This window comes from Amblyraja radiata, chromosome 10 (genome assembly GCF_010909765.2).
Source record: "Amblyraja radiata isolate CabotCenter1 chromosome 10, sAmbRad1.1.pri, whole genome shotgun sequence".
Taxonomy (NCBI): Eukaryota; Metazoa; Chordata; class Chondrichthyes; order Rajiformes; family Rajidae; genus Amblyraja; species Amblyraja radiata.
This window is the reverse complement of record NC_045965.1, coordinates 7168396-7180722: the sequence shown is the minus strand read 5'-3', so window position 1 is coordinate 7180722 and position 12327 is coordinate 7168396. Positions and strand designations below refer to the sequence as shown.

Here is a 12327-nt window from a genome sequence, read left to right as displayed (position 1 = left end):
GTTGTCGGTAGCTTGCGGTAGCTTGATGTCGACTAGGTGGTAGGTTGTTGTAGCGTGTTGGAGACATTGTCGTAGACATTGTCGTAGGGGGGTCCAGTCGGCAGTTTTTCTTTGAATAACATTTTGCAGGAATTCTAGAGGCAGTTGAGGAGCAAGTAAAAACAAGAAAGTGGATGAATCCATGTTTGGTTAGTTTGACACCAAATCAGACTAATTTCCATTAAAATAATTGTAAATTTGTCCAAAAGCCAAATAAAATAATGATTTTTGCACATTCACATCCTGAGCAGTATAAGAAGAGTTTTGGCCCGAAACGTCGCCTATTTCCTTCGCTCCATAGATGCTGTTGCACCCACTGAGTTTCTCCAGCATTTTTGTGTACCTATTAAACAGGACAAGCCCACTTTCCATTTTGGACGAGTTTATGGCTGAGTTTATAAATGAGAAAGTCAAAACAGCAAAATCTTTACTGTCACAATAAATTGCTAACTTTCCTCAATTCTGAAGAAAATGAATCAACTTGAGCTAAGAACTGTATTTCCCTCTCTATCAATGCATATTTTGAACCAGGGACAGAGACTAACTATGTAATGAACACAAGATGCAGCAGAATAAGGTAAAGTAAAATAAAGTAAAGGAAGTTAAACTTTTATTTTGAAGGGGATGTAATATAAATATAGTTTAGTTTTAGTTAAGTTTAGAGATACAGCGTGGAAACAGGCCCTTCAACCTACTACACCAACCAACGATCACCTATACACTAGTTCTATCCTACACACTAAGGACACTTTACAGAAACTAATTAAGCTACAAAACTTGCACGTCTTTGGAGTGTGGGAGGGAACTGAAGCTCCCAGAGGAAACCAACACAGAAATCAGGGAGAATGTACAAACTCCATACGGACAGCACCCGTAGTCAGGATTGAACCTGGGTCTCAGGTGTTGTCAGGCAGTAACTCTACCGCTGTGCCACTGTGCCACCCAAAACTATTAATAAATCCTGCTGTGTGCAACAACAAGCCTGGAACATTGCTTATATCTTTGGCCCCTTTTCTTTTTGTTTTATTCTATCCATAATTTCTCTTGTCAGCCACAGTTGCCTCCTACTCCCCTTAGAATCTTTCTTCCTTTTTGGAATGAATGATCCTGCGTCTTCCGGATTATGCCCAGAAATTCCTGCCATTGCTGTTCCACCGTCATTCCTGCTAGGATCCCTTTCCAGTCTACTTTGGCCAGCTCCCCTCTCATGCCTTCATAGTCCCCTTTGTTCAACTGCATCACTGCCACTTCCGATTTAACGTTCTCATTCTCAAATTTCAGATTAAAACTAATCATATTATGATCACTACCTCCAAGCAGTTCCTTTACCTCGAGTTCTCTTATCATATCTGGTTCTTTGGACAACACTAAATCCAGAATTGCCTTTTCTCTGGTCGGCTCCATTACAAGCTGCTCTAAGAATCCATCTCGGAGGCATTCTACAAACTCTCTTTCTTGGGGTCCTGAACGAACCTGATTTTCCCAGTCTACCTGCATATTGAAATCCCCCATCACCACAGTGGCATTACCTTTGTTACATGCCAGTTTTAACTCCTGCTGCAACTTACACCCTACATCCGGGCTACTATTTGGGGGTCTGTAAATAACACCAATTAGTGCCTTCTTGCCTTTACAATTCCTCAACTCAATCCACAGTGACTCTACCTCGTCAGTCCCTGTCTTCCCTCGCAAGGGACTGAATTCCCTCCCTCACCTGCAGAGCTACCGCCCTCCTCTGCCCACCTGCCTGTCCTTTCTATAGGATGTATAACCCTGAATATTAAGTTCCCAGGCCCGATCCTCCTGCAGCCACGTCTCAGTAATCCCCACAATGTCATATCTACCAACCTCTAACTGAGCCTCAAGCTCATCTACTTTACTTCTTATACTTTGCGCATTCATATACAATACTTTTAATTCCTTACACATCTCACCTTTCACATCGATCCCTATTACACTTGACCATACTCTCCTATCCCTTTGTGAGCTTCCTTTCCTGTTAATATTGAGGTCATTAACCATCCCTTTATTCTCTTCCCCTTTAACTCCATCCTCGACTGTCCCATTTGACACCCCATCCCCTTATTCAGTTTAAAACCACCCGTGTAACTGTGGCAAACCTGCCTGTCTTGACCCGAAACGTCGCCCATTCCTTCTCTCCAGAGATGCTGCCTGTCCCACTGAGTTACTCCAGCATTTTGTGTCTACCCTATTACTAATCTCTCTACTTCCTGTACTCCATGTCATCATTGTTTGATTTTCGATCCACTATGGTGGTATCATCGACAAACATGTAAATGGAGTTAGAGCAGAATTTAGGAAGCAAAAGTATGTAACCTTATGATGAGAGTATTTGAGTACAGGCATAAGGATGTCTTTCTGCAATTATAAAGATCCTTAGGAAGACTACACATGGGGCATTATGTTCAGTTTTGTTCTCTGTAACCAAAAGACATCTTCTTGTATAAAGGGAGTGCAAAAAAAAAATCAGCGGACTGCTTCCAGGAATGGTAAGTTTTCATTGGGAGGAGATATTGAATAGACCAGAACAACATTAGATAATTTAGGACTCAGATGAGGAGTAATATTCAGATATTAAGGGAAGGAAGGGATTTATGAATAGTCAGAGAAAATGAGATGGAGTTCGAAGATAGGCTATGATCGTGATGATTAGCAGAGCAAGCTCGAGTGGACAAATGACCAACTCCTAAAATATTTCCTTTGATCCTCAAGCAGAGAAATGTACAGTGATGCAGTTTGGTGGGCAGGTCAATGTGGAATAAAGCATACTGTCCCAAAAGAGGAGCATGAGCGGAGGTACTTGGGGTATGATCTGACATATGAGGTGCTCTGGTAGAGATCCGCTTTATAACCCCCCCACCCTGTGCTACATTCTATACGTGTCCTTCTATAGTCTCGTTGAAACATAACACGGGAGGAAACTGATGTGGGCACAGGTCAGTGAAGATGGTTGAAAGTGGAAAATAAATGGACCCATTGGTCTTGGCGTCAAAAAGGAGGTGAAAAAGAATGAAGGCGATTGGCAAATAATTAATAGTGACATGAGAGAAACGAAACACATTCCGTGTTTGCATTCCAAGAAAGCAGGAAACATTAATGGAAGGATTTGCAGGACCATGGGGAGAGGAGCAAGTGGGATCCAAATGGATGGCCCTTAGTTTGTGCTGGCACGAATCCAATGGGCCGAGTGGCTCTCGTTCGTGCGTAAAATGCATTTAACAAAAAAATGTGATTCTGCGCTTCCATAAGTGTCTAGTTATGATTTGCAAGATATGGAATTGGCAAACCTGGGAAAAATATGTTTTTTATTTGTGTTTATTTGAACTGTGATGCCCTTTGTGGTAAATTCCCCCTCAGCAGGGAAAGACCAGGAGCCAGTGAACGGTACGTGGTGGGGATTGCTCGCCTGACGCCAAGGGAAGTCCCCTGCTCTTCCAGACGGGGTTATAAAGCGGGGCGGCGGAGCCCAGGCTCACAGCTCCAGAGCCTGACGCCCCTTGCAGAAGTGAAGTCAACCTCGGCTTGTGTGTGTGTCCGAGTGCAGCTGAACCATGGCGGGAGGGAGATGTGACCCAGCCGCTACAATTACTCTTGCATTGATGCTCGCTACAGGTTTCTCATTTATTTTACACCACTAATAATCTGCATTTTCTTCGGATTCGTTTTGTGTTAAATCTCAGGCACCAAAGTATCAAATTTGGTATCTGTTTGTTTAAAGAAATAAAGAGGTGAATATTTAAAGCGTTAAACTTGTAAGCTTTTAAAAAATAATATTGCTTGTGTGTTGTTTCAAAACTGCAGGATCCGCCTTCAATTTGGAGTTAAACCCGTCTAGAAAGGTGTGGGCTCGTATCGGGGACTCGCTGGAGTTGAACTGTGTGGCGAAGAGCTGCTCCTCTCCGACCTTCACGTGGAGAATCGGCACCGATAACCCCCTGGGCGGAACAATCACAACTCGGGGCTCGGTGTCCACATTCACCATCTCCGCGGTTACCCCGCAGAACCAACACAAGTACACTTGTTCCGCAAAATGCGGCGCAGAAGAAAAACGAAAATATGCCGACCTCAATATATTCTGTGAGTATTAACCCATCTCCTGACTGTAAACTTGTTGCAACTTTGTCCGGCCAGATAAAAGTTAAAAAAAAATACTGGAAACACAACTATTGGTGCAGCCTCCACGAAGAGAGAAACAGAATCTCGACCCGAAACCTCACCCGTTCCTTCAGGGCCGGCGTTAGGAGGTGCGGGGCCCAATTGGGAACACTTTTGGTGAGTCCCAGGATCCCAGCCAAGGTCTGTAGAATCATAGAAATACAAATAGTCTATTATAGACTTTATATCTCTATGGTAGAATGGAAAGTAATCAAAATGTGCGCTTAAAAAGTGCCTGCGAGTTAATGGACCAAACAGATCTAAGCTACATTTTAATATAAAATTGCATACATGTAAGCCTACAAGTAACAAACAAAATGTGTAGATCACCTTTGAAAACTACATCGTTACAATACCACTTGTTTTAGTGACAGTGAAATGAAAAAAAAAGTAATTAAATTAAATAGATCCTGGAAAGCCAATAACTATTGGTGAAAAACCAGTCCAGGCATTAAATTGTGGGCTTCAGCCCCATCCTACCCTTTGGGCTTCTACCCCATCCTAACCTAGTTGTGTGTGTGTGTGTGTTAGTTGTCTGTGCGTTATGTGTGTGTGTGGGAGGGAAGGAGAGAAGGGAGGAAGGACAGAAGGAAGGGAGGGAAGTAGACAAAGGATGGAGGGAAGGAGAGAAATAAGGGATGGAGCGAAGGAGATAAGGGAAAAGAGAGAGAGGAGGGAGGGAAGGAGAGAAGGGAGGGAGGGAAGAAGGGAAGGGGAGAAGGGAGGGAGGCGGCAGGAGCGGATGCTGGGGTCTGGGCGGACGGGTGTGAGCTGAGGCCGAGGTTTGTAAACGTTGCTCCAACCCCCGGCCCGGCCCTCCCTGTGTTGTTCAACACGTCTCCCCGGGCAGAGTGAGGGGTGGAGCCGGGGATGTGTGCGTGAAGCACGGCGACTGGAGGGGCGGGAGCGCTACCCCGGGACCGTGATGGAACGACCCACCCACCCCCTTCTCCATTCCCCCTCACACCCCCTCCCCATCTACCCCTTTCTTCCCCCTCCACCCCTCTACTCTCTCTCCACCCCTCTCTCCCCCCTCCACCCGGGGTAGATCTACCCGAGCCGAGAGTAGATTTCTCCAAAGATCCTAGAGCGGAGCTTTGGATGACTCCAGCGCTGGGCCCCCCTTCGGGGCGCGGCCCAATTGGCAGCAATCGGTCCAATTGGCTTAAGGCCAGCCCTGCGTTCCTTCTTTCTCAGAGTTACTACCTGTCCTGCTGAGTTACTCCAGCTTTTTGTGTCTATCTTCGGTTTAAACCAGCATCTGCTGTTCCACTGAAAGGTCATTGTTCTGGGGAGACTTCACTCGTTGTAGCACAGCGTCTGGAGAGAGCAGTTTTCCCTCTGTTTTCTTTCCACCAATACTGCCTGCCCGATGAGTATTTCTGGCACACGCTGTTTTATTCAGGGCCTTCCAACGATTGTCTTTGTTTTGGTCTTCAACAAATATTTTAGTTAACAGATTCATGAATGTTTTCTGACATGAAAGTTGTCCTTTTGCCGATCGAATGAGAGTTTAGTAACAAATCATGTTCATATCTAAATGGAGTCGAGGGAGGATGTATAAGGACAGGTGGTACATAGAAACATAGAAATTAGGTGCAGGAGTAGGCCATTCGGCCCTTCGAGCCTGCACCGCCATTCAATATGATCATGGCTGATCATCCAACTCAGTATCCCGTACCTGCCTTCTCTCCATACCCTCTGATCTCCTTAGCCACAAGGGCCACATCTAACTCCCTCTTAAATATAGCCAATGAACTGGCCTTGACTACCCTCTGTGGCAGAGAGTTCCAGAGATTCACCACTCTCTGTGTGAAAAAAGTTCTTCTCATCTCGGTTTTAAAGGATTTCCCCCTTATCCTTAAGCTGTGACCCCTTGTCCTGGACTTCCCCAACATCGGGAGCAATCTTCCTGCATCTAGCCTGTCCAACCCCTTAAGAATTTTATAAGTTTCTATAAGATCCCCTCTCAATCTCCTAAATTCTAGAGAGTATAAACCAAGTCTATCCAGTCTTTCTTCATAAGGCAGTCCTGACATCCCAGGAATCAGTCTGGAGAACCTTCTCTGCACTCCCTCTATGGCAATAATGTCCTTCCTCAGATTTGGTGACCAAAACTGTACGCAATACTCCAGGTGTGGTCTCACCAAGACCCTGTACAACTGCAGTAGAACCTCCCTGCTCCTATACTCAAATCATTTTGCTATGAAAGCTAACATACCATTCGCTTTCTTCACTGCCTGCTGCACCTGCATGCCTACTTTCAATGACTGGTGTACCATGACACCCAGGTCTCGCTGCATCGCCCCTTTTCCTAGTCGGCCACCATTTAGATAATAGTCTGCTTTCCTGTTTTTGCCACCAAAATGGATAACCTCACATTTATCCACATTATACTGCATCTGCCAAACATTTGCCCACTCACCCAGCCTATCCAAGTCACCTTGCAGTCTCCTAGCATCCTCCTCACAGCTAACACTGCCCCCCAGCTTAGTGTCATCCGCAAACTTGGAGATATTGCCTTCAATTCCCTCATCCAGATCATTAGTATATATTGTAAATAGCTGGGGTCCCAGCACTGAGCCTTGCGGTACCCCACTAGTCACTGCCTGCCATTGTGAAAAGGACCCGTTTACTCCTACTCTTTGCTTCCTGTTTGCCTGCCAGTTCTCTATCCACATCAATACTGAACCCCCAATGCCGTGTGTTTTAAGTTTGTATATTAATCTCTTATGTGGGACCTTGTCGAAAGCCTTCTGGAAGTCCAGATACACCACATCCACTGGTTCTCCCCTATCCACGCTACTAGTTACATCCTCGAAAAATTCTATATGATTCGTCAGACATGATTTACCTTTTGTAAATCCATGCTGACTTTGTCCAATGATTTCACCACTTTCCAAATGTGCTGCTATCCCATCTTTAATAACTGACTCTAGCAGTTTCCCCACTACCGATGTTAGACTAACTGGTCTGTAATTCCCCGTTTTCTCTCTCCCTCCCTTCTTAAAAAGTGGGGTTACGTTTGCTACCCGCCAATCCTCAGGAACTACTCCAGAATCTAAAGAGTTTTGAAAGATTATTACTAATGCATCCACTATTTCTGGAGCAACTTCCTTAAGTACTCTGGGATGCAGCCTATCTGGCCCTGGGGATTTATCGGCCTTTAATCCATTCAATTTAACCAACACCACTTCCCAGCTAACCTGGATTTCACTCAATTCCTCCAACTCCTTTGACCCGCGTTCCCCTGCTATTTCCGGCAGATTATTTATGTCTTCTTTAGTGAAGACGGAACCAAAGTAGTTATTCAATTGGTCCGCCATATCCTTGTTCCCCATGATCAACTCACCTGTTTCTGACTGCAAGGGACCTACATTTGTTTTAACTAATCTCTTTCTTTTCACATATCTATAAAAACTTTTGCAGTCAGTTTTTATGTTCCCTGCCAGTTTTCTTTCATAATCTATTTTTCCTTTCCTAATTAAGCCCTTTGTCCTCCTCTGCTGGTCTCTGAATTTCTCCCAGTCCTCCGGTATGCTGCTTTTTCTGGCTAATTTGTACGCATCATCCTTCGCTTTGATATTATCCCTGATTTCCCTTGTTATCCACGGATGTACTACCTTCCCTGATTTGTTCTTTTGCCAAACTGGGATGAACAATTTTTGTAGTTCATCCATGCAGTCTTTAAATGTCTTCCATTGCATATCCACCGTCAACCCTTTTAGAATTAATTGCCAGTCGATCTTGGCCAATTCACATCTCATACCCTCAAAGTTACCTTTCTTTAAGTTCAGAACCATTGTTTCTGAATTAACAATGTCACTCTCCATCCTAATGAAGAACTCAACCATATTATGGTACTCTTGCCCAAGGGGGCACGTACAACAAGACTGCAAACTAACCCTTCCTCATTACTCAATACCCAGTCTAAAATAGCCTGCTCTCTCGTTGGTTCCTCTACATGTTGATTTAGATAACTATCCCGCATACATTCCAAGAAATCCTCTTCCTCAGCACCCCTGCCAATTTGATTCACCCAATCTATATGTAGATTGAAGTCACCCGTTATAACGGTTTTGCCTTTGTCGCACGCATTTCTAATTTCCTGTTTGATACCATCTCCAACTTCACTACTACTGTTAGGTGGCCTATACACAACACCCAGCAGCGTTTTCTGCCCCTTAGTATTTCGCAACTCTACCCATACCGATTCCACATCCTCCAAACTAATGTCCTTCCTTTCCATTGCGTTAATCTCCTCTCTAATCAGCAACGCTACCCCACCTCCTTTTCCTTTCTCTCTATCCCTCCTGAATATTGAATATCCCTGGATGTTCAGCTCCCAGCCTTGGTCACCCTGGAGCCATGTCTCCGTGATCCCAACTATATCATAGTCATTAATAGCTATCTGCACATTCAACTCATCCACCTTATTACGAATGCTCCTTGCATTGAGACACAAAGCCTTCAGGCTTGTTTTTACAACACACTTACCCCTTATACAATTATGTTGAAAAGTGGCCCTTTTTGATTTTTGCCCTGGTTTTGTCTGCCTGCCACTTTTACTTTTCACCTTGCTACCTATTGCTTCTACCCTCATTTTACACCCCTCTGTCTCTACGCTCACACATTTAAGAAACCCTTTCCCTTTAACTCCATCCTCCACTATCCCATTCGACACCCCACCCCCCTTATTCAGTTTAAAACCACCCGTGTAGCAGTGGCAAACCTGCCTGCCAGAATGCTGGTCCCACACCTGTTAAGATGCAATCCGTCCCTTTTGTACAGTTCCCCCTTACCCCAAAACAGATCCCAGTGATCTAAGAATCTAAATCCCTGCCCCGTGCACCAGTTCCTCAGCCACACGTTCAAGTCCCGTATCTCCCTGTTCCTGCTCTCGCCAGCACGAGGAACTGGAAGCAAACCGGAGATAACAACCCTGGAGGTCCTGCTTTTCAGCATTTTTCCGAGCTCTCTAAAGTCACGCTGCAGAATATTCATCCCCTTCTTTCCGACATCGTTTGTGCCGACATGCACTACCACTTCCGGATGTTCACCTTCGCCCTTGAGGATTTTCTGCACTCTGTCCGTGACATCCTGGATCCTGGCACCAGGAAGGCAGCACACCATCCTCGCATCCCGTCTGTTGCCGCAGAAACCCCTGTCCGTACCTCTCACAATGGAGTCTCCCACTACAATGGCGTTGCCTGCCTTAGGCCTTTTTGGTTTTGGCTCAACAGCCCTATTCGCATCACAAGCCAGTCCGCCGCCCAGTGTAAACACCTCTTCTGTCCCGACAGCTTCTAAGTGGGTGAACCTGTTCACAAGAGGTACAACACCCGGGGACGTTGGCATTCCATGCTTCCCTCCCGTTCTCACTGTCTCCCACCTTCTCTCTTCCAGTACCTTGGGTGTAACAATCGTATTGTAGGACTTGTCGAGGAACGACTCCGTTTCTCGGACGAACCGGAGGTCATCCACTTGCTTCTCAAGTTCCCCAACACGGCCCTTCAGGAGCTCTACCTGGATGCAGTTCTCGCATTTGTAGCAGCCAGAGGCACCAGCGGTGTCCTTGACCTCCCACATACTGCAAGCATCGCACTGAATCAGCTTGCCTGACATCTCCTTCTTTCGTCTCTACCTCTCAAGCGTATTGCGTGGTCTCCTCTCCTCAGCGCCGAAGACTCTCGAGCCAAAGACTCACACTTTTCTCACAGGGCACTTCCTCACAAGGCCGCTCACTCACTGCCGCTCGCTAAGAGCAGTCTTGCTTAAATTGACTGATAAATTGCCTGATTTACCAATTTACAAACCAAATTCCTCAGTTTTCAACTGTTTTCCCTGCACTGACTCACTTCTCTCCTCCCACTTGGGCTAGAGCCAATCAGTCGTATCTCTTGCTAAGCTCCTGCTGCTGTTGCTCCCAAATCTACAGCAGTTCTGAGTAAAGTCTGCCTGTCGTTGGCCTCTACTTTAACTGTTTTTACCCCTCTGACTCACTTCTCTCCTCCCACTTGGGCTAGAGCCAATCAGTCACAGGAGCAGAATTCGCCCATTCAGCCCATCGAGTCTACTCCGCCATTCAATCATGGCTGATCCATCTCTCCCTCTTAACCCCATTCTCCTGCCTTCTCCCCATAACCTCTGACACCCATACTAATCAAGAATCTGCCTATCTCTGCCTTAAATATATCCATTGCCTTGGCCTCCACAGCCTTCTGTGGCAATGAATTCCGCAGATTCACCACCCTCTGACTAAATCGATGGGCACCTTGGGCGCTGTACATTCCACCCTGAATCCCTGTTTGATTCCTGAATCCATGTGTCGTTGCAGCTCTGTCCGACACACTCATCGTGGAGACTGTGGGCAGTCTGGAAGTTGGCCAGAGAGGCTCTGTGAGATGTACGGTCCCCAAAGTCTACCCTGCTCAAGTGGAGGTGGAGTGGCTGAAAGGAACAACGTTGCTGAAGACCGACAGCTTCCGTGCCTACACGGAGGTAGAAACGGCGATGAACTTCACCTACGAACTGACGGCCGAATTGCGAGACTCAGGACAAGAGCTGACATGCCGAGTGGAATTACTCACGGAGAACCAACCACGCAAGGCCGAGGGGACGCTAACGTTACAGGTTCACTGTAAGTATGGAGACAGAGATATAACATTGAGAACGGAATCACAGTCATAGACATAGTCTGGACAATGGTTTAAGTCGCCCGCCTTTAATGTAGTGAATTATCCCATCTCCTTCTACAGATGCTCCCACATGGATTGACATTACTGCAGAGCCCTCTGCCACAGTGAGAGAGGGTCAGGATGTTCGGCTAACCTGTGCTGCAGACAGCAGCCCCGCTGCCACGATTGTGTGGAGCAAGTTATCCTCCGGCAACTGGTCAGTCGTGGCCGAGGATCGAGCGATTCTGCACCTGTCACCGGCCCTGTTCGGGGACACGGGAATGTACCGCTGTGAAGCCGGCAATAAACTGGGGACAAGCACCAAGGAGGTGGAATTCCACGTTCAAGGTGCGTGGGTTTCACTATTGAAATTTTACTATCACTGTTATAGGAAAGACGTGGTCAAGCTGGAAAGGGTTGAGAGAAGATTTACCAGGATGTCGCCAGGGCTAAAGGGTCTGAGCTATAGGGTGATTTCACTAAAGGTCACTGGAGTGTAGATCCGCACCCACGTGACCGAAAATTTTAACTGGAGTACATGCGTCACTTCCGGTACATGTTAGTGAATGGGAAAACACGCACTTTCACACCCGTTAAAAACATCGAAAACGGCCAGTTTTTGAGCAGCAATTTACTGTGCCAGTCGGGGTGACCGTGAGGAACAGCTACCTAAATTTACAGTCCAAAAAAAAGATAGAAACTAAGGTAAATTCAAGAGGGAGCTGAAGGGGTCCAAACGGCGGAAGTTGATAGCGGACATTTGCCGTGGAGATTTAAAGATTGAAAATATCGGGAATTATCGCGTTTGCTCGCTGCATTTCATCAAAAGTAAGGCATTATTGACGTTTTATCTTTATTCATTCGTTAGATGAAAAGTATTAAAAGTTAAAAATCCGTCAGTAAAATTGTAAAATCGCCCATGGTTCTCGGATGGGTTTTAACATGCAAAATGAAAATGCTTCTGAAGCTCCATTTACCATTTAAATAATCGTAAACTATCAATGCGTTTTGAAATAAATTTTACTGAGATGCAAGCTGTCAGCTGTTAGTTGGACAAAAGCAGGACATTTTATTATTTGCCAAAAAATATTTCTCAATGTTTCTTGTTTAAAGCCTGCACAATCACCCAAACTACTTATTTATTTATTTATCACCTAATAACAGACAAGCCTGCAGCATGGAATGATGTCAACAATCCTGATTGGGCACCCACTGTGAGCAGGATAGACAATGTGCACAAGAACGCCATGCACGTGCAACAAGAAGAGAGTATTAAAGCAGATTTGGTTGCAGCTCAAGCATCTATAGCTCTGCAAGTTGATGGCGTTCTTGTGCACATTGTCTATCCTGCTCACAGTGGGATGTAATATAAATATAGTTTAGTTTTAGTTAAGTTTAGAGATACAGCGTGGAAACAGGCCCTTCGGCCCACTAC

At 45.6% G+C, this 12327-nt stretch overlaps 1 protein-coding gene across 1 annotated transcript in view; it reads left to right on the top strand.

Moving 5' to 3' along the window:
- Positions 1-12327, top strand: part of LOC116978101 (vascular cell adhesion protein 1-like) — an 82380-nt gene that overhangs the window by 24153 nt on the left and 45900 nt on the right. The window contains exons 3-6 of the mRNA XM_033029124.1: positions 3539-3672; positions 3862-4137; positions 10553-10855; positions 10974-11240. Coding sequence (XP_032885015.1) covers positions 3612-3672; positions 3862-4137; positions 10553-10855; positions 10974-11240 — 907 coding nt within the window. The 5' untranslated portion in view covers positions 3539-3611. The remainder of the gene's footprint in view (positions 1-3538; positions 3673-3861; positions 4138-10552; positions 10856-10973; positions 11241-12327) is intronic.